Source organism: Ailuropoda melanoleuca, chromosome 10, assembly GCF_002007445.2.
Source record: "Ailuropoda melanoleuca isolate Jingjing chromosome 10, ASM200744v2, whole genome shotgun sequence".
NCBI lineage: Eukaryota > Metazoa > Chordata > Mammalia > Carnivora > Ursidae > Ailuropoda > Ailuropoda melanoleuca.
Genome location: NC_048227.1, coordinates 84,937,142 through 84,955,217, shown reverse-complemented (window position 1 = coordinate 84,955,217; position 18,076 = coordinate 84,937,142). Strand labels below are relative to the sequence as shown.

At 38.5% G+C, this 18,076-nt stretch overlaps 1 protein-coding gene across 4 annotated transcripts in view; it reads left to right on the top strand.

The window, feature by feature from the left end:
* Window positions 1–2,042: 2,042 nt before the first annotated feature.
* TXLNB (taxilin beta) overlaps window positions 2,043–18,076 on the top strand; it is a 60,341-nt gene continuing 44,307 nt past the window's right edge. For all 4 annotated transcript variants that reach the window (XM_034669205.1, XM_034669207.1, XM_034669206.1 and 1 more), the window contains exons 1-3: window positions 2,043–2,195; window positions 4,484–4,924; window positions 13,242–13,333. In XM_034669205.1, coding sequence (XP_034525096.1) covers window positions 4,498–4,924; window positions 13,242–13,333 — 519 coding nt within the window. In that variant the 5' untranslated portion in view covers window positions 2,043–2,195; window positions 4,484–4,497. The remainder of the gene's footprint in view (window positions 2,196–4,483; window positions 4,925–13,241; window positions 13,334–18,076) is intronic.

Here is an 18,076-nt window from a genome sequence, read left to right as displayed (position 1 = left end):
GGTGGGGGTATGCAAGTAGTACTACTTTAATAATTTCAAGAAAATAAGAGCTATAAATGATACATTAGTATCAGAGGAAGTCCAGTTGAAATTATGGCAGGTATGTAATCATTTGGATGGACCAAGTGTTGAAAAAATGGAGTCATTTCATAAGGTATACTCTAGAAGAATGTCATAAACTCAATAGGACCAGGAGGCAGTACCATATTCATGTTGCAAGTACCAATTTGGGTTCAGCCAAATATTATCTGCTACATAAAAGTAATGTTGTTCATTTGAATTGTACTTATTCGTTTCTTAGGGTTTTTAAAATAATATATATTTATAACAACTTATTTCAATCATGGTAAGTTCTTTTTTTTTAATTTCAACTTTAAATTATTCTGTTAAAAGAATACATATATTACTTAAATTTGAGAAGAACTGACTTACCTTTTGTATTCACTGAGAGATCTAACTACGTCAGTTTAATGCAGTCCAGTATGCCATCGGTGGCCCTCACCAAGGACACATTCATTTAGGAAGAAGTACTTTTTCTCTAACCCATTTTAGTTCACCAACTTTATCATCAAATGATGCAGCAAAGAGCCTAGTGTCTTCATTACTGGAATTTCTTTATCATGACCCTTATTTGTTGGGAACAAACTATATATAACTTATGCCTCCCCTAAACTATATCTATATATAACCTATGCCTCCCCTGAACTCAGAGAAAGGTATGAGAAAATGTTTGGGGGCAGAATATTTTAGTTTTCCTTTACTACTGTAACAATTTATCATGAATCTAGTAGCTTTAAAACAACACAAATTTATTATTTTACAATTTTGGTGGTAAGAACTCCACAATGAATTTCCTTGAGCTAAAATCAGTGCCAGCAGAATTGCATTCCTTCTGGAGGATCTAGAGAATACTCCACTTCCATGCCTTTCCCAGCTTCTAGAAGATTCCCAAATCCCTTGGTTTGTGGCCCCACATCATTCTGACCTCTTTTTGAGTCCTTTTCTGACTCTGACCCTCCTGCTTCCCTCTTTTATTTTTAAGGACCCTTGTGATTACACAGGGCCCACTCAGGTAATTGTGGATAATCCCCCATCTCTAGATCATTAATTTAATCACATATGCAAAGTCTCAATGTCTCTTTCATCTTGTAAAGTAACATGTTATCGGTTCCTTGGATTAGGATGTGGACGTCTCTCTGGTGGCACTATTCTGCATACCACAATGAGTGTCATTATGCCCAGCCAGTCCCTAGAGCACGAACTTTGATGAGAAACCTGTCTTGGAAATGTGTGGGAACGTGTTTTCTAGAAACAGAAGAAAAGGGCATGGATGTAAGGTAAGAGAAAGAAGCATTTTATGGTGAATAAAGAGAGGGTTCTTTTTCTGAGGAGGATTAATAATGGAGCAAGTTGAAGAAGTAAGAAGGGTGGAAAAGTTTGGAAAAGCAGCTGGTGGAAAAGGCCGCAACTCAGGAAGAAAAAGTGACCGTCTTCCCAAGGGCTTCTCTGAGATGTGAAGGCGGTGACATGCTCAAGATATGGGCTCTGAGGCCAATAACGCCAATTACCATGTCCGTGAGGATGCCACCAAACCCAGTGCCAAGACAGCCACCTTCATTCGTATTTCCCATTTTACAAACAAACCAATGACATCAGAGTTCAAGTAGTTCTCCCACCTCCTTTTTGTTATGCCATTGGATTTTCCCCCCATGATTCCTATGAGAAATCTCACACTAATTAGACTAGCATAAGAAGGGAAAAAAAAAAAAAAAAGATGAATCATGGACCACACTGGAAATAAACTAAGGAATAAGAAAATGTGACCTCTGCCCAAAAGAACAACGGTGAAAAATTGCACTAACAGAGAGGCCTATAGTGAGAGTTTAAATATTTTAAAGGGTAAAACATGGAGAGTCTGCTGAGATCTACCAGCTGTTTCTCTTTCCTCAGACAATTGCCCAGGAGACAGCTACTGAAACTTGGGTGTTTTTCTCTCTCGCTGTGTCATACACTGTTCCTTTCCCTCCCCACCCCCTCCCTGCACTCCTGCCGCCTGGGTGCCTGTGTGTGTGTGGTTTCTCTCTCCCCTGTAAGAACACAGTTGCCTGCCTGTCTCCTGCTGTCGCCGTTCCTCTGACTAGCTTTTTGCTGCCTCTTCCCTCTCCTTCTCTTTCTGCTTAGCTCCTTGTCTTCTGGTAAGTGCGACAAATGCTCCCCCATGCCCTGTGGGAAGTTGTAGGGTGTGGTTTGTGGTGTTTGGAACTTGCAACTTTGAGATTGCTCGGGAACTGTGAAAGAACTTTCCATTGTTTTATTTATAAATGAAATGTGTTACTCAGGAAGGGATGTGTGTGATAATCTGCAGGACTCCCAGTACAAGTGAAAAATTCTCAGAGGAGCAAAGCAAAAAAAAAAAAAAAAAAAAAAAAAAAAAAAGGCAATAAAGTGTATTAAGACAATTTGGAAATAATTTCTCCTGTCAATTAATTTATATGGAAAGGAACAATTTAAAAGTGGCAGAGTCCTTTGACTTTTTTTTTTTTCCCCTCTTGTTGATTTATCTTGAGGCTACTTTTAGGAATTGAGTTGTCTTGCGGTTTACAGTGACTCAGTTATTCTGTTTTAAAGTAAATTGTGGGCTAGGAGCTTAAAGGATATCCATTGAATTAATATTAAAAACATCAATGGCTGTGGCCTCTGAGGAATGAAGAATAAATCAAATACAACCCAACTTCTGCATTGAGACTAACCATACTAAAACTCCTGTAAAAAGTCAGTTTTAAATTCATTGCTTTGAAGTTGGGGCTTACTTTAAATTTTATTCCACCCTCAGAAGCCTCCCTAACACTTCAAAACCCACATATGTATTTAAGCCAGTGCATGTTTACTGCTTTTAGTTTTGATTTTAAAAGGATTCTCTTCCCTTGATTGTCAAAGAAGTAGTGCTAAATGCCAGGGCTCCTTTTAGAAGAGCTTAAAATAACTTCTGGCTGGACAGCAGGTGCCATGTATCTTTCTGCGAGTTTAGGGGAGGCGTAAGTTATATATAGAGGAGGGTGCCCAACAAGTAGGGGTCAGGTTAAAGAAATGCCAGTGATGAAAACAACAAGGCTGTGTACAGGATCATTTGATAATAAAGTTGGTGCATTAAAGTGGGTAAGAGAAAAAGGTACTTTCGAAGTGAATGAGTACTTGATGAGGGCCATCAGTGGGCGGCAGAGGCTGTAGGTTGACTTTTCCGTTCTTGTTGGGGTCCCAGCACCTGACCTCCCCTGCCCCGAGAACAAGAGGAGGAAGCTGTGCAGTGCATGGAACAGTATGTTTTTGTTTTTCCTCTCCTGTCACCACGACAGCAAAACCTGTGCATTATGAGAACCAGGTCATATTTTTATGCTGTTAATTAGAAGCACCACCATTAGATCCCATTTACAAATAAAATGCGCCATCACTCAAAGGCTTAAGTCAACTCTACTGCAACCGGGGAATGAAGAGAGCCAGAAATCCTGGAATTCTTTGACTCAGCTTGTACTTCAGCCCCTATTTCCAAAGAGGCCATATTATATGTGGATTATTTCCCAAGTTCATTCCCTCCCTATTCATTTAACATTGCTATTTCTTAAAAATTACAAAGTTATCCTAGAGCTTCTTGACTGAGGAAAAAAGAGTTGTAATCTGGTTTTTTTTTTCCCCTAAAAGAAAGTCAGTTTTTATATTGGAACAAAAAAGTATTATAGAATTTCAAGAAATTATTATTATGACCAATACCATGGTTCCAAATTAGTTTGTTGGTTAATTTGTACTTTCCTCCATTCTACATTTTATCCCAAAAATTAAGCTAGTTTGAACCTCAGAATATGCGTTTTGCTGATGGATAATTATGTGTTGCTCATCTGAGAAAAGGAAAATACCAAAAAAGCAAGAAAGTATTTTCTGTATGTCGTATAATAATTCATTTATATCAATGTACTCATATTTATCAAATCTTCACTTACGGATTAAAATACAGGTTAGGACTGCTATTGTTATGAGTGATTTTAGTAAGTTCAGTAGCTCTTGGATTAAATGCTTTAACTCTGAAAAAGAAGATAACACCACTTTTAACATTTTAAATATAGACATCCACCTACTTCCAATGACTGTGAGTCTACATAGAATAATGTAAAAGAATGATAACACAAGTTGGCTTAAGCAATATGACAAATATAACATGAAAAAACAATATCTTGAATTACTCCATTAACATCAGTCATAGAATTTATACTGGAATTTGAAGACCAAAACTAAAAATATGCTACTAGTGTGACTCACTTTGGAAAAATGGCTTCCCACTGTTTCTACCCTAACTAATTGCAGTATCTATGGTTTGTGGAAGTACATTCATTCTACGTTAGAACTGTAATTAGTAGGTGCCCTTTTGGGGATATCCTCACATTTTACATGTAACTGGGTCAACCATATAAAACTTGACTATGCTTACCACTAGATATTACTTCCAGTATGGAGATGAATCAATCTGTACAGCTCTCAGGAGAACCCCAGTCAACACCTCCAGGGGACAGTTCATCATTACCCAGTCAAAATGGCTTGGAGAAGCAAGATAAGGATTCCTTAACCCCACTCCAAGCACCAGAGGGGAAGACAGATGTGCAGTCTGAACAGGGAGCTCATGATATCTCTGAGGAGTTGAATCGACAACTGGAAGACATCATTAATACCTATGGGTCTGCTACTGAAAAAGAGGGTTCCATCCAGGCAAAGGAGCAACCTGAGAACATAGAACCAGCCGACAATGAGGATGGGGACTTCGATGAGGCCACTGAAGAGATGGAGAGAGAACCCATGGCTTCTGGAGAGCCAGCCACAGCCAAAGATCCTGTCAGCAATAAAGAGCAAAAATTGGAAAAGAAAATCCTAAAAGGATTAGGCAAGTAGTTATATTCTAATGTATGACTTTTCTTTGATGATTCCTAAAAAGGGGCACTTCTTCCAACCTTTACTAAAACCCACATCTCATTTTTGGGTTACTATAATAGCTTCCTTCAGGATCTCCCTACACTTCCCTTGCTATACTTGTGTTTAGCCGCTGTCCCCTCAAAAGAAAGAAAGTGAAGTTTTCAACATGTTACTCACCTACCCTGTCTCCCCAGTGGTTTCCCACTGCTCTTAGGACAAAGATTACATTCTTAACATGGTCTTTCAGGCCCTAATGGTCTAACCTAAACCAGTCTCTCCAGCTTTATCTCCCATCACTCTACCCACACAATATCTCCTTCCTGAACTCTCTGCCCCTATCACCACCACTACTACTACTGCCTAATTGTTAATCATTCTGAACTTCTCTGTCAGTTTTTTTTAACATACCATGATCCCACAAAGCCCACATACATCCTATTTTCTCTACCTAGAAATCCCTACCCATTCAGCCCTTTGGACATAGCTTAGCATTTAGCTCCCAATTCAAATGGCATTTTCTTAGCCCAACCTTAGATAAGGTCTTCTTGTTTTCTGTTTCTGTTGTACCATGTACCTTTCCTTCTGAGCATTTAGCAGCATTTGAGAGTGTACATTTACTTTTTGTGATTATTTGCTTAATTCACATCTTCCCTTCTCCTAGTTCTTTTAGATCAAGAACAGGGACTGTGTGTGTATTCAGACATCATTGGATGCCTAGTGTTTAAGACAGTGGATGACACACGCTAGGTGCTCAGTAAATATTTGTTATAAGGATGAATAAACAAGTAAATGAAAGGGAAATAGCTTAAAGCAAAGCTAGTGGAATCTGGTTTAAGCAAAATATAAATATAGACACGGTTTGTATATAAAACGATTGTCAGTTAGATCCCTGAGTAGTATGTTCTATTACTATATAAAATATTTTTTATTTCACAGAACTCTTTAAAAATCAATTATAGAATGTCAAAAATTACACAAAATATTTTTACTCTCATAGTTTATTGATTTAGCAAATATTTATTAATGCCTCGTCTTTATGAGGTACTGTGCTAAGTACACAAAGATAAATAAGTCATCAAGTCCCTTTGGTTAAGGAGCTCTAAGTATGGAGAGAAAAACAGACATGTAATCTGATTGTTATGTAGGATAAGTGTTAATAACAGGCACAGGAAATTTTTAGGAGAACATGAGGAATTTTACACCAAAAATGTCTGTGAAAGAAGGATGAGAGAGTTAATTTTTTAGCTACTAGTGAAAGCATGTTACTGTACATAGGAGAGTCCGTCTGCCTGGCTTCCTTGGTGAATTTCACTGTGACACTCAGTACAAATACCACCTCCTATATGGTACATTCCCTGACATGCCCAGCTAGAGTTAGCATCACCTTCCTTACCTCTCCATTAAATTTTCTGCATCAATCATTTGTTTATATACTTGCCTCCCCAGGGAGGTAGAGAATCTATCAGGGGCAGCTTATTCATTTTCTGGAAGATAGTGTGACAAAGTGAAAGATCATGGACACTGGAGTCAGAACTGGGTTCAGAGTCCAATAAAAAGCTATCTGTGAATTCCAAAACATGTCTCTGTCGGCATGGGATATCAATATGGTACTTAAAACCCATTGCAGGCAATGCTTTCAAGAAGGGCTAAAAGACACATTTAAATAGAACACTGATTCACCCAACATAAAGAATAAAATAACCCAAATAATACTCTAAAAATATCTACCAAGTTGCAAAGTGCAAGACTGGAATCACTCAAGTGTTTTGGATCTTTGGGAAAGAGAATTAAGTTGCTCTGTGTTCAAAAGCCGTTTTTCCTTATCTATCCAAGACATCTAGGAAATGTCCCTTTGTATTAGTCATTGTTAAACTTCTCATAAGACAGTACAAAGTCACATCGTGGAGGGTTATGATTTCAAGTGTTCCTAACCTGGAAAGTTCTTTTTTTTTTTTTTTAAGATTTTTTAATTTCTTTATTCAACAGAGATAGAGACAGCCAGCAAGAGAGGGAACACAAGCAGGGGGAGTGGGAGAGGAAGAAGCAAGGCTCACAGAGGAAGAGCCTGATGTGGGGCTCGATCCCATAACGCCAGGATCACGCCCTGAGCCGAAGGCAGACGCTTAACTGCTGTGCCACCCAGGCGCCCCCGGAAAGTTCTTTTGCTTTAGCACTTTACAACTATTTCTACAGAAGGGATATGAAAAAAGTAGTGGTAAAATTAAAGATGACCAACTGTGGTTTTTTCTCTGTCTTCCATGAGTTATTTCAAAATCTGTATTAACCATCTAACTACCGAATAATCAAAGAAATTGTAGAGAAAGAAAAAAATTCCACAACTCTAATTCTGCCACTATCTCCAAGTTACCAGACTTCAACTGAATGTTTAATCAGAACCAATGTTTGTGAAGCCAGGTGTGTCTGTTCTAACTTCACGTGTGTGAACGTTGACCCTTCCATGCCGTTCCTCTGAGCACCATCAGCATATTCTTCTAAGTGCTGTCATGTTTTGGCTACATTATGACTTAAACATTTTTAGGCTAATCAAAATATGTACCACCATTTTAAACATGATTCAGCTGTCTGCAGGTAGCTTTAGCAGGCTTCTTAGCTGTTCACCAATTAAATGGCACTACACTATCATCTAGACCAGTGGTGTTCAAACTTAACTCTGCATTAGAATCAAATACAGAATTAATCAAAAATGCTGTTCCTGAGCACAGAAATTCAGAATTGGGAGGATTGGAATGGAGCCAAAGCACCAGGGTAATTTTGATACAGACAGATTGTGGAAGCAATGATTCTGCTGTTTCGGAAAGTTCTTCCTCCACCCTTTTGAAGAAAAAGTGAAGTGCTGGCTGTGGTCTTCTTTAGAATCTATTTGGACCTTTTATAGAATTTCAGTAAATCATTTGACCAGTACCTGAAAATATACCCTTAGATTTTGCTTAGGTACTTGATCAAAGATGAGTCTGTCATTATTGCATGTATGTCTGCCTTTTTGGTATTTTTGAAATGCTGAAATGTTCTGGCTCTCTAACCCAAAATTTTCCATAGTATATACTTTGGGATATTTGAGATTTCAGACAAAGTTAAAGTTTCCCTACTGCCAGAATTCTCTGACCTTTAATATATACAACAATGAAAATCTCCCATAGAGATGGGCATAGTTTACAACATTTCCTGGATTTACTTGGCCAAAGAGACCCTTCTTTCACAGAACACCTTTGATTATTTGGGAAATGTCTCTACTACCCAAGTACCCAGGACTTGTTTTTCCTTCAGAGACTGCATATCCTCCCACAATCAATGCACCACACTACACACCAGAGCAGTGGGAGGAATAATTTTAAATCTCTTTAGTTAATAGAGTCACTTTCCCCTTGGCATCTGAACTGAAAGAAACAAAAACAGATTCCCCCTTAGCATCATGACACATCCTGTCAACATCTGAAGTATCCGCTTACCTCCCCACCCCATCCTCCAGACTCACAAGTGTCTTATTAATCACTTCTCTGCCCACAGTATGTGGGTTGCACAAGCACCACATAGTAATAAGCACAGAACAATGATAAAATATAATATACATTCTGATATTCAGGTTGATAACTGATTGAGTAGGAAATCAGAGGTGTGAAACATAAGCCTGGGAGGAAAACAAAGCTGATCCATAGGTCCAGTCTGAGTTCAGAATACATCTAGTCAACCCACTAATTTTATAGACATGGAAATGAAGCTTGAAACAAAAAAGGTTACTCAACTAGTTGATGTGATTGTGAGATTAGTCATAAAGAAAGCAAGGGGGCAGAGCTGAAGTCACTAATATTGCAGGATTGAAGATACATACAAACTAATTGGTATATTGGTTAAGGAGCATTTACCATAGCTCAGTTAACAGGCTTTGTCTTTAGTTACAGGTGACTTTCTGTTGTACCTTCTGAGGACCTTGACTAGAACAGTGGGTTCCGAAATATCTTCAGAAAGCCATTTACTTACACTTCCTTAGAATGGGCACTTTCCCAGATGATATGTTTCATCCATTTTAGCTTGATTTCTAGTTTCGCTGTGAAAGGGGAATAAACTGTTACCTTGATATAAATACCTAATTTTTGGAAGAGATGGTAGGAAACCAGGAGAATTCAGGGAAAAGAGGAATCAACAGAGATTGCAAGGTTCATGAGTAGATTCAGAGGGAAGCTAGATTTTAGGCCAGGTCTGAAATGGGGAAAGAGAGGTTTAAAGAAATAGATCAAATGGGAGAGAAAAATGTAACTTGAGCAAAATGATTAGCACTCTCTTCTGATCAGAATTAGGAGTAGATGTATTCATTTCTTACTGTTCTTTCTGGTATTTTTGTTTTTCATTATAAGGTTTTGCTTTATTTTGTTTTCCCTGGAATAATCTTCTCATTATCAGAATCTTAAAGGTTTTTTTTTTCCTTTTAAGAAAGTTTTCTTTATAGTTTTAGCCAAGAAATTGCTAATAGTTCAAATATATCATCAACTGACCTAATAAGAAGTCCAGGTCCACTCCGCAACTGAGTGAGAGGCCAAAGTTCCAAATACATATAAACAAGGTGACTAAAACACAAAAGATATAAAATGTTGGCCAAAAAAAAAACCAATGTAACTAGAAAATACAGAGTAGACAGTATTTTCAAAACTGATTAGCCATTAAAACTAAGCAAAACAAACAAAAAACAGAGTATGAGAGGTGACAATGAAGGATAAGCAAATCTCAGTAAATTTTAACTTTGTTGTTGTTTTTTTCCCCAAAACATTTTGGGAAGACAAATATACATCCAAACATTGTTAATTTTGTTGTTGTCTAAATCAAGCTAAAAATGGTTAAAATTATTCCAGTCATGGAATCAACAAATCCTAAATGTTGAACTCAGAACCCATGTAGTCAACTTAATAATTTTATAGAGAGGGAAATTTAGACCCAGAGTTGAAGACTCTGTAAAAAGTATTTCTCAGCTACTCAGCGACACAGTCTGTTCTAGAACCTAGGGTCTACTAGACCTTATCCTCAGTCCACTGTGAATTTAACTACACCGTCCTTTTTATTAACATACACAAATCATATTTCTCTCAAAAGATATCTATAGATACTCAGGAATTATTTGTATCATGGTCACTATTTTTAAATTGTGTTAGAAAATAAAATTAACATTGAAATTTGAATCTGGGTCTAACACTTGAAACAGAACATCCACGATCTTTTCCAGCTTTAAGCTTCTGGCACATCACATGGAAATCAGGAAGGGAGAAGAGAGGCACACTTGTGTATCCAAGACCAAATTTTAGCCCCAAATTTCTGAAAGATAATTTTGGAAGAGAAAAAGGCAGGTTTTAGACACTCACCGAATCTACATAAACTTAGTATAAACAGTTATCACTATGCTAAAAGTTTAAGAAAAATCCCAGTCCTCATTTATATAGCTGATTTCATTATCTCAATTTAAGTGTTTTAATTTCTTTGATGTAAAAATCATTCCTTTGTATTACAATACTCCTTCAGTCTACAGCTGTACCATTGGCCATAGCCATGTGTGGCATGGCTGCTGTTGTTGCTCAGGTGGTCCTACCTCCTTGTAGACTTACTACTAAACTGAGTATTTGGGGGAGGGATGGCCATATGCCCTTCATGTGCCTTCCCCAGCTTAACGGGGACTTCAGGTATGTCCCTTGCTTTCTTTGGGACTAATCTCACAATCACACTGCTTTGGAATGACACATTGGGGAAAAGGCAGGTCATTCCTTCCCAAAAAAAGTCCCTGAAAAAAGTTAGTCTGTCTCTTGTGTCTGACACTATCATCAAATGACCCCATTTCTGTGGAACTGTAATCACAGCCTTTATCAGAAGATGAGCAACCTCTCTGTCTATTCCTCTTCTCCACAATAATCCTGCACAACAAACCAATGGAAGTTTAAAAACTAAGCTCCCTGATGTCTCAANACTGTAATTACAGCCTTTATCAGAAGATGAGCAACCTCTCTGTCTATTCCTCTTCTCCACAATAATCCTGCACAACAAACCAATGGAAGTTTAAAAACTAAGCTCCCTGATGTCTCAAATTTATTTGTTCTGTACATACCTATGTCCAATTTCCTGGATTTTTGTGTTGTTGTTGAAGGGCGAATTCATTTTTGAAGGACAGATTGATGCTTCTAAATGTTGACCTTCTATGCAAAATAACAGGATATGAGAGTGGAAAGATACCTGTGAGTGTGCCCAAAACAAAACAGAACAAAACAAAACAAAACCTTCTACTCACAGTTAAAGAAAATAAAAAGGAAAGAAGATACTTAGTGTGGAGAGAAAAAGAGACCTACTGGACTCACTCAAATGTTTTTATCCCCCCCAAATGAGACACATAATGGTTTTATGTGACCATACTCATACTGAGAGTTATCCTAAACATATATTCAATGGCACAGGTGAGAGTAAGACCTGTCTGTCCTCTAATCAACCACAGAGTTGTCTTCAAGACAGTGTTCATTTAATTTACATGCTGCTAGTGGGCACAGGTTGTCTTTGCTTTGTTCTACTATTACTGACATTTACTGAGAACTTTCCATGGACCAAACGTGATCTGGTTCCTGGGCCAAATCTGATCCACAGCAATCTCTTTCCTCTAAGAGACAACACTCACTCAGGACAACAGTCTTCCTGTGGGCCCCTTTCCCAGACTGAAGACAAGGATGAAGGGATGTCCTGACCAATGCACATCTCTCCCTGTTGCTTGAGAAATAACTCCGAGCACAGGCAGAGCGGAGGTGGGGCAGCAGAGATTATCAGTTTAAATGCAGCACGATATGCCACAGGCCATAATTGGAGAGCTGGTGAGGCACCTCTCACACCCCCTTTTCCCTGTCTAAGTCCAAGTCTCTAATCTGAACTGACTCACTGGGCAGAGATGGACAAAACCAGCTGTTAGGAATGAGGTCATGTTTTTTAAGAAAAAGTTTCCTTTTATTTCTCCGGGTTTCCTGGCATCCAAATTCCACATGGGAATGGAGTGATTTAGAGCAAGTAGACAAACCTTGGATTCAAGCCTTGGCTCTGCCACTACTAATTATGTAACGTTGGCCTTTGCTGGGCCTTAGATTTTTAATCTATAAAATTAACCAGTTGTCTGGATGCTCTTTAAAGTCCTTCTAGACCTAAAATTCTTTGATGCCATTAGAGTTATCAGATTTGGCAAATAAGAACATAGGATGCCAAGAGGAATTTGAACTTCAGTAAACAATGCAAAATTTTTTTTAGTACAGTCATGTCCCATGTCCTGTATTTCATCTGGCAAGCCTAATTGCATGATTTATCTGCCTCTCCAGGATAAAAGCAAATATTCTAGCAAAAGGGAAATGCCTGTTCTTGGGGAAAGATTGTCAAAATTGTTAATATTCTTATGTAGATTTATATCAGGAAACGTGGCCTCTACTGTGTGGCTTGACCATCCTATTCTAATTAGACAGAGTGGCTGTCACTCTGTTCCACCTCTGTCAGACTCTGAAAAGATATCATCAGTGGTACCTGCAGGCCCCAGGTTCCTTTTCCTCCCCACTAACACTTAGCCCAATGGCTACATGAAAACAAAATTTCCAAGACCACAGAAAGGCAAATGGGGAGGCTGAGTGAAGAAGACAAAAAGAAGAACAATGAGGAAAGAGAAGAATCTGAGATTCACCATCAAATGATCATGAACAGATGAGTCTTAAAATGTAGCATAAACTCCAAGTGGGACCAGAAAAGGTCCCTGCCAACAAAGATTAAGGCCTGGGTGGGAGGAAGGAAGGCCCAGGAAGGCTGAACCCATTATCACAGAGACACAAAAAGGCCTGTGGAAAAGGCCCTCCATGTTGTGACTTGGTTTTCCTTCTATGTTGATTTTATTCGCTGCTAGGTAGGAAATAGGAGTATAACATTCTCACCCAAACCTTATGGAATGCATTCATGCACAGAAACAAGACAATTGGTTCCCACCAAAAAAGAGAGGAAAAAAGGTACTAAAAGAACAAAACCAAAGCCCAAAAATGGCAGACTAAACTGTCAAGTTTCTGTGCTTTGGGCTGGAATTCTAGAACTGCGTATGTCAATGCTGGCAGTTGGGTGGGAGTCAGAAGTTTTGATTGGCTGCTCTGCTTCATTTTTTTTAATTAATCAGCGCAGAAAAATGGGTGACTTATTCTTATATAAAGTCAGCATTTTTTATTCTTTTGAAAATTTTCAAAACATTTAAAACATTTTTCTAAATGTCTTTATGGTTTTTGTTTTCCTTGAAGGCAAAGAAGCCAACCTGCTAATGCAAAATCTGAAGAAGTTGCAAACACCTGAAGAAAAACTTGATTTTTTATTCAAGAAGTACGCTGAATTGGTAAGATCTCTGATTAGCTCTTTGTGTCAGAAAGATTCAGGCTCTGGTTAGAGCTGAGAAAAGGAGGCCATTCGTTTTTCAGGTACCTCATTCGAGACCATAGCTGGTCACCTCACACAAGCCAAAGTGAGAATCCATAAAAGCAGAATTTTTTTTAAAAGGAAAAAGAAACAAAAACTGAGGAAAAAACAGCACAACAATGAAAGAGGATAGAGTTGAAGTCTACTCTGCACAATTCTATGTATAATTTGGGGAATAGAAGAAAGAATTAGAGATCATTGAAAATTGCAGATATTTTAAAGTTCTTTTTGAGTTTGAAATAAAACAGAAATACACTCAACCTAACGGCAAACTTTCACTCAGTTCTCGTGCCTAGGTGTTTTGACGGCCCCCTCAGGAAGGCAGAGGGATGAGTTTATCCTACCTTCAGCTTATGACACCTTCTCGTTTGGTCTTGAAAACTCTTATTTGTTCGTTCATTCATTCATTCATTCATTCAACCATTCATTCGTTCTCTGTGATCTACATTCTTCTCCCCACCCCCACTGTGGCGGTGTTTGATGTGGATTGCTTTGTGCCTAGTTCTAGGTACCCCCCAGGTAGGCTCCCTCTAGATAGAGCCATTGGGAGGCAGGGAAGCCACTCAGAGACCCTCTGAGGCCCTGGACACAATTCTCTTAATTTGGGGGGGGGGGGTTTGTGTTTTGTTTTTAAAAGAGAGCCTCCAAAACTGAATGAGCTTCAGGCGCACAAACCCCTCATCTTATCCCTATTGATGGAGTGGAGTTTAACGAGTGACCTTGTTTTCTTTCTTTTTCTAACTATTACGAAATATAATTATAAAGACTAACTACGTGGGAAAGTGTCTGTAGTATGAGCCAACAAAACCGGATACCAAATTATACATGTACCTTATACAGTAATTGTTATAAAAACTATCTCTGCATATATAGCAGAACTGGGAATGAAGACGGATAAATCCAAGTTTGTGTTTTAGGTTATGGGATTAGAGATATGTTTGCTTGTGTCTGCAGCATTTCTCGTCATCATGATGTGGGGTTTATGTGATTAAAAAACAAATTCAAATCAAAACCACACTGAGATACCACCTTACGCCAGTTAGAATGGCAAAGATAGACAAGGCAAGAAACAACAAATTGTTGGAGAGGATGTGGAGAAAGGGGATCCCTCCTACATTGTTGGTGGGAATGCAAGTTGGTACAGCCACTCTGGAAAACAGTGTGGAGGTCCCTTAAAAAGTTAAAAATTGAACTACCCTATGACCCAGCCATTGCACTACTGGGTGTTTACCCCAAAGATACAGACGTAGTAAAGAGAAGGGCCATATGCACCCCAATGTTCATAGCTGCATTGTCCACAATAGCCAAATCATGGAAGGAGCCGAGATGCCCTTCAACAGATGACTGGATTAAGAAGCTGTGGTCCATATATACAATGGAATATTACTCAGCTATCAGAAAGAACGAATTCTCAACATTTGCTGCAACATGGACGGCACTGGAGGAGATAATGCTAAGTGAAATAAGTCAAGCAGAGAAAGACAATTATCATATGATTTCTCTCATCTATGGAACATAAGAACTAGGATGATCGGTAGGGGAAGAAAGGGATAAAGAAAAGGGGGGTAATCAGAAGGGGGAATGAAACATGAGAGACTATGGACTATGAGAAACAAACTGAAGACTTCAGAGGGGAGGGGGTGGGGGAATGGGATAGACTGGTGATGGGTAGTAAGGAGGGCACGTATTGCATGGTGCACTGGGTGTTATACGCAACTAATGAAGCATCAAACTTTATATCGGAATCTGGGGATGTACTGTATGGTGATTAACATAATATAATAAAATTAAATTANAATTAAATTAAAAAAAAACAATAAAAATATTGGCAGAGTTAAATAACCAGCCAGTGACTCAGGGTTTCAGAGTCCCTCTGGCTCTACTGCATGACAGTTCAGCCCAAGAAGATGAGTCAAGGTGACAGGAAGAAAGGGACAAACAGGAACCACAGGACAAGAGTTTTAACAGTTATGTCATTTTCCCATGGAGTGGACATTATCTCCTAGTTCTCTAATTTAGGGACATGAGATTCCTTCCACTGTTTGCTTTACCAAATATTGCTGCACTGAACATCGTCATGCATTAGATCTGTTCCTTCCCCTTCATTTTATGATGTATGATCCCAATCCAGAATTGGGATTTCTGAATCAAACAATATGAATGCCTTTTGTTTTGTTAAGGGTTTTTTAAATGGTCATAGTACTTTCCAAAAGGATGGTAGAAATTTATAAAGTGAGTATCAGTGTATCAACTTGTTTTCATTGTAGCTTGTTTAACATGAGCTATTAACTGTCCATGAGAAATTTCAGTGCCATAAAATAAGTTAGGTTTCAAAAATATTTTTCCCAAATTAAGGCCCCCATTCTCACCTGTCTATCCTTCTTCTCTTTGGTATTTTCCACATAGTTTTCCCTTTGCCCCTTCAATTCACCTCCTTCTACCAAAGCCATTCATGTTTCGTTTCTAGTGCCATGCTCCATACTTGGCTGGATTGGGCAGCATTCCAGCCTCGTACAGGAAGCCATGTGAGGTGCTGCAGCCCACAGCAGCACAACAGAAAAACATCACCTCTCCCGTCTGCCCAAGATTTTCTTCCTGAGCCACAGCTGTTCACCCTGGGAACTCCGTCCACCTACTCACCCTCCCAGTCAGGAGGCACCCAACAGAGTTTATCTTTCCAGAGAGCCTACCCAATTCAAGCCTTACTTACTATACTTTGGCATTTATATCATGTCCTGTAATAAACTTTAAAACCCAAAAGATCCTTCTAGAAAAAATGAATAGGAGAAAATTGGCCAAAAACCCATTACATTTCCTTTTCAGAAAGGAAAAATTATGAATAATCTAAGTCTTTTACCTGGAGCCTAAAATCTATTTCATTGCTCACTGATTTAGATATTAATATAAAAGGTGTTCAATGTGTAAGTGTTAACATAGAATAAATCATCAAATTCAAAGCTGTGAATCAAACTGCCACACTAACTCACCCTTCTAGATTCCAAATCCTGTAATATTACCTACTATTGTTTTCATTAATAAATAAGGATACATTTATTAATAAAGATACCACATGACCTGGAAGAAGTAGTTTTTCTAAGATTCCTCAGTTTTAATGTAGTTACAACAAATCACTAATACTATTCTGATTTAGTACTTGGCATTAATTTTACTTTTTTAACTTAATAATAAAAAAGGGAGAGCAAGAAAAATAGCAGAGAAAAAATCCAATATGCCCGTTACAATCGTACAGAAGCACCATGGTGTTTAAGTGCATCATTAAATCACTAAGCTAGGAAGTATTTGACTGAAATTGTCTCAGTTGCAGTATGCTCATTTTCATTCATTAAGAAACCATATATGTATTCACAAGCCTGAAGTATTTGAATAAAATTAGCCACGTTCTTAAAAAAATTGTCAGAAAGTTAAGGGTTTTTATTTAGAGCATATACAAGACAGACCTAGCTAAATGTCAAACGTGTAGACTTTGCAGTAAAACTGGAACATTACATGGTTGATAGGCGAGCAAAGTCATCTCTTCCAACTTATGAAACACTTGCAGGGTATCTTCCTCCTGGGGCTCAGGTAAATCCATGTGGGGCAGTGCTCCCCCCTTCAGGGGCGGTTTTGCCCACTATGTGCCAATTGTTGATGTCTGTCTGGAGATATTATGGATGTTACAATTGTGGGGGGTGCTACTGGCATCCATTAGGTCGGGGACAAGGATACTGCTAAACAGCCTACAATGCCCCAGATAGCCCCCCACAGCAAGAAATCACGGGGCCCAATATTCTAAGTGCTAAGGTTGAGAAACCCTGACACATGATTTAATCTTCAAAAGATTAAGTTTAAATCATAATGGCAATGACAATAATAACAACACGTAAATTTCAGAATGAGACAATAGGTATCCAAAATCCAAATATACTCTCTCTCTAAAAAAAAAAAATTTTTTTTAATTAAAAAAATTGGAAAAAAGGGGCGGAGCCTGGGTGACTCAGTCGGTCAAGTGTCCAAGACTCTTAATTTCGGTCCAAGTCATGATCTCACGGTCATGAGATGGAGCCCTGCATGGGGCCCTGTGCTTAGCAGGGAGTCTGCTTGAGATTCTCTCTCTCCCTCTCCTTCCACCCCTTCCCCCACTCTCTCTCTCTAAAAAAAAATAAAATAAAATCCAAATGTAAGCACAAATATAACTATGCTGCAAAATGAAAAAACTCAGCCATCCTGTTAACAGGAGGTTAGCATGAGAAGCATATAATAAAATATCAATGATTTTCCAATTGAACCTCAAGAAGGAAATCAATTTCAGTCAATGTTTATAGTAATACAGGTTGAATTTTTCCTGATGCTAATTCTCAATAATAAATAAAAATTGCCCATAAATGTGAAGATAGAATATCATGTATGAACATCTCCAGCTTAATCCAGCAATGATCATTTTAGTGTGGCAGGAGGAAGGGAAGAAGATAAGATGTGAACTGAAGAAAGTGTGACAGTCTTGTTCAGCTAATTCTGAAAGAACAAATGCTTTTTCAAGACAGGGAAATTGAGGCATACATGAGGGTTCATATCATGTGTGTAATCATTTGCATCAGGCTTTTCAAGGCATTAGGAACACCTGGGGCCCAGAAACCCAACAGTTTCCCAAGGCTTTTCCTCTCCT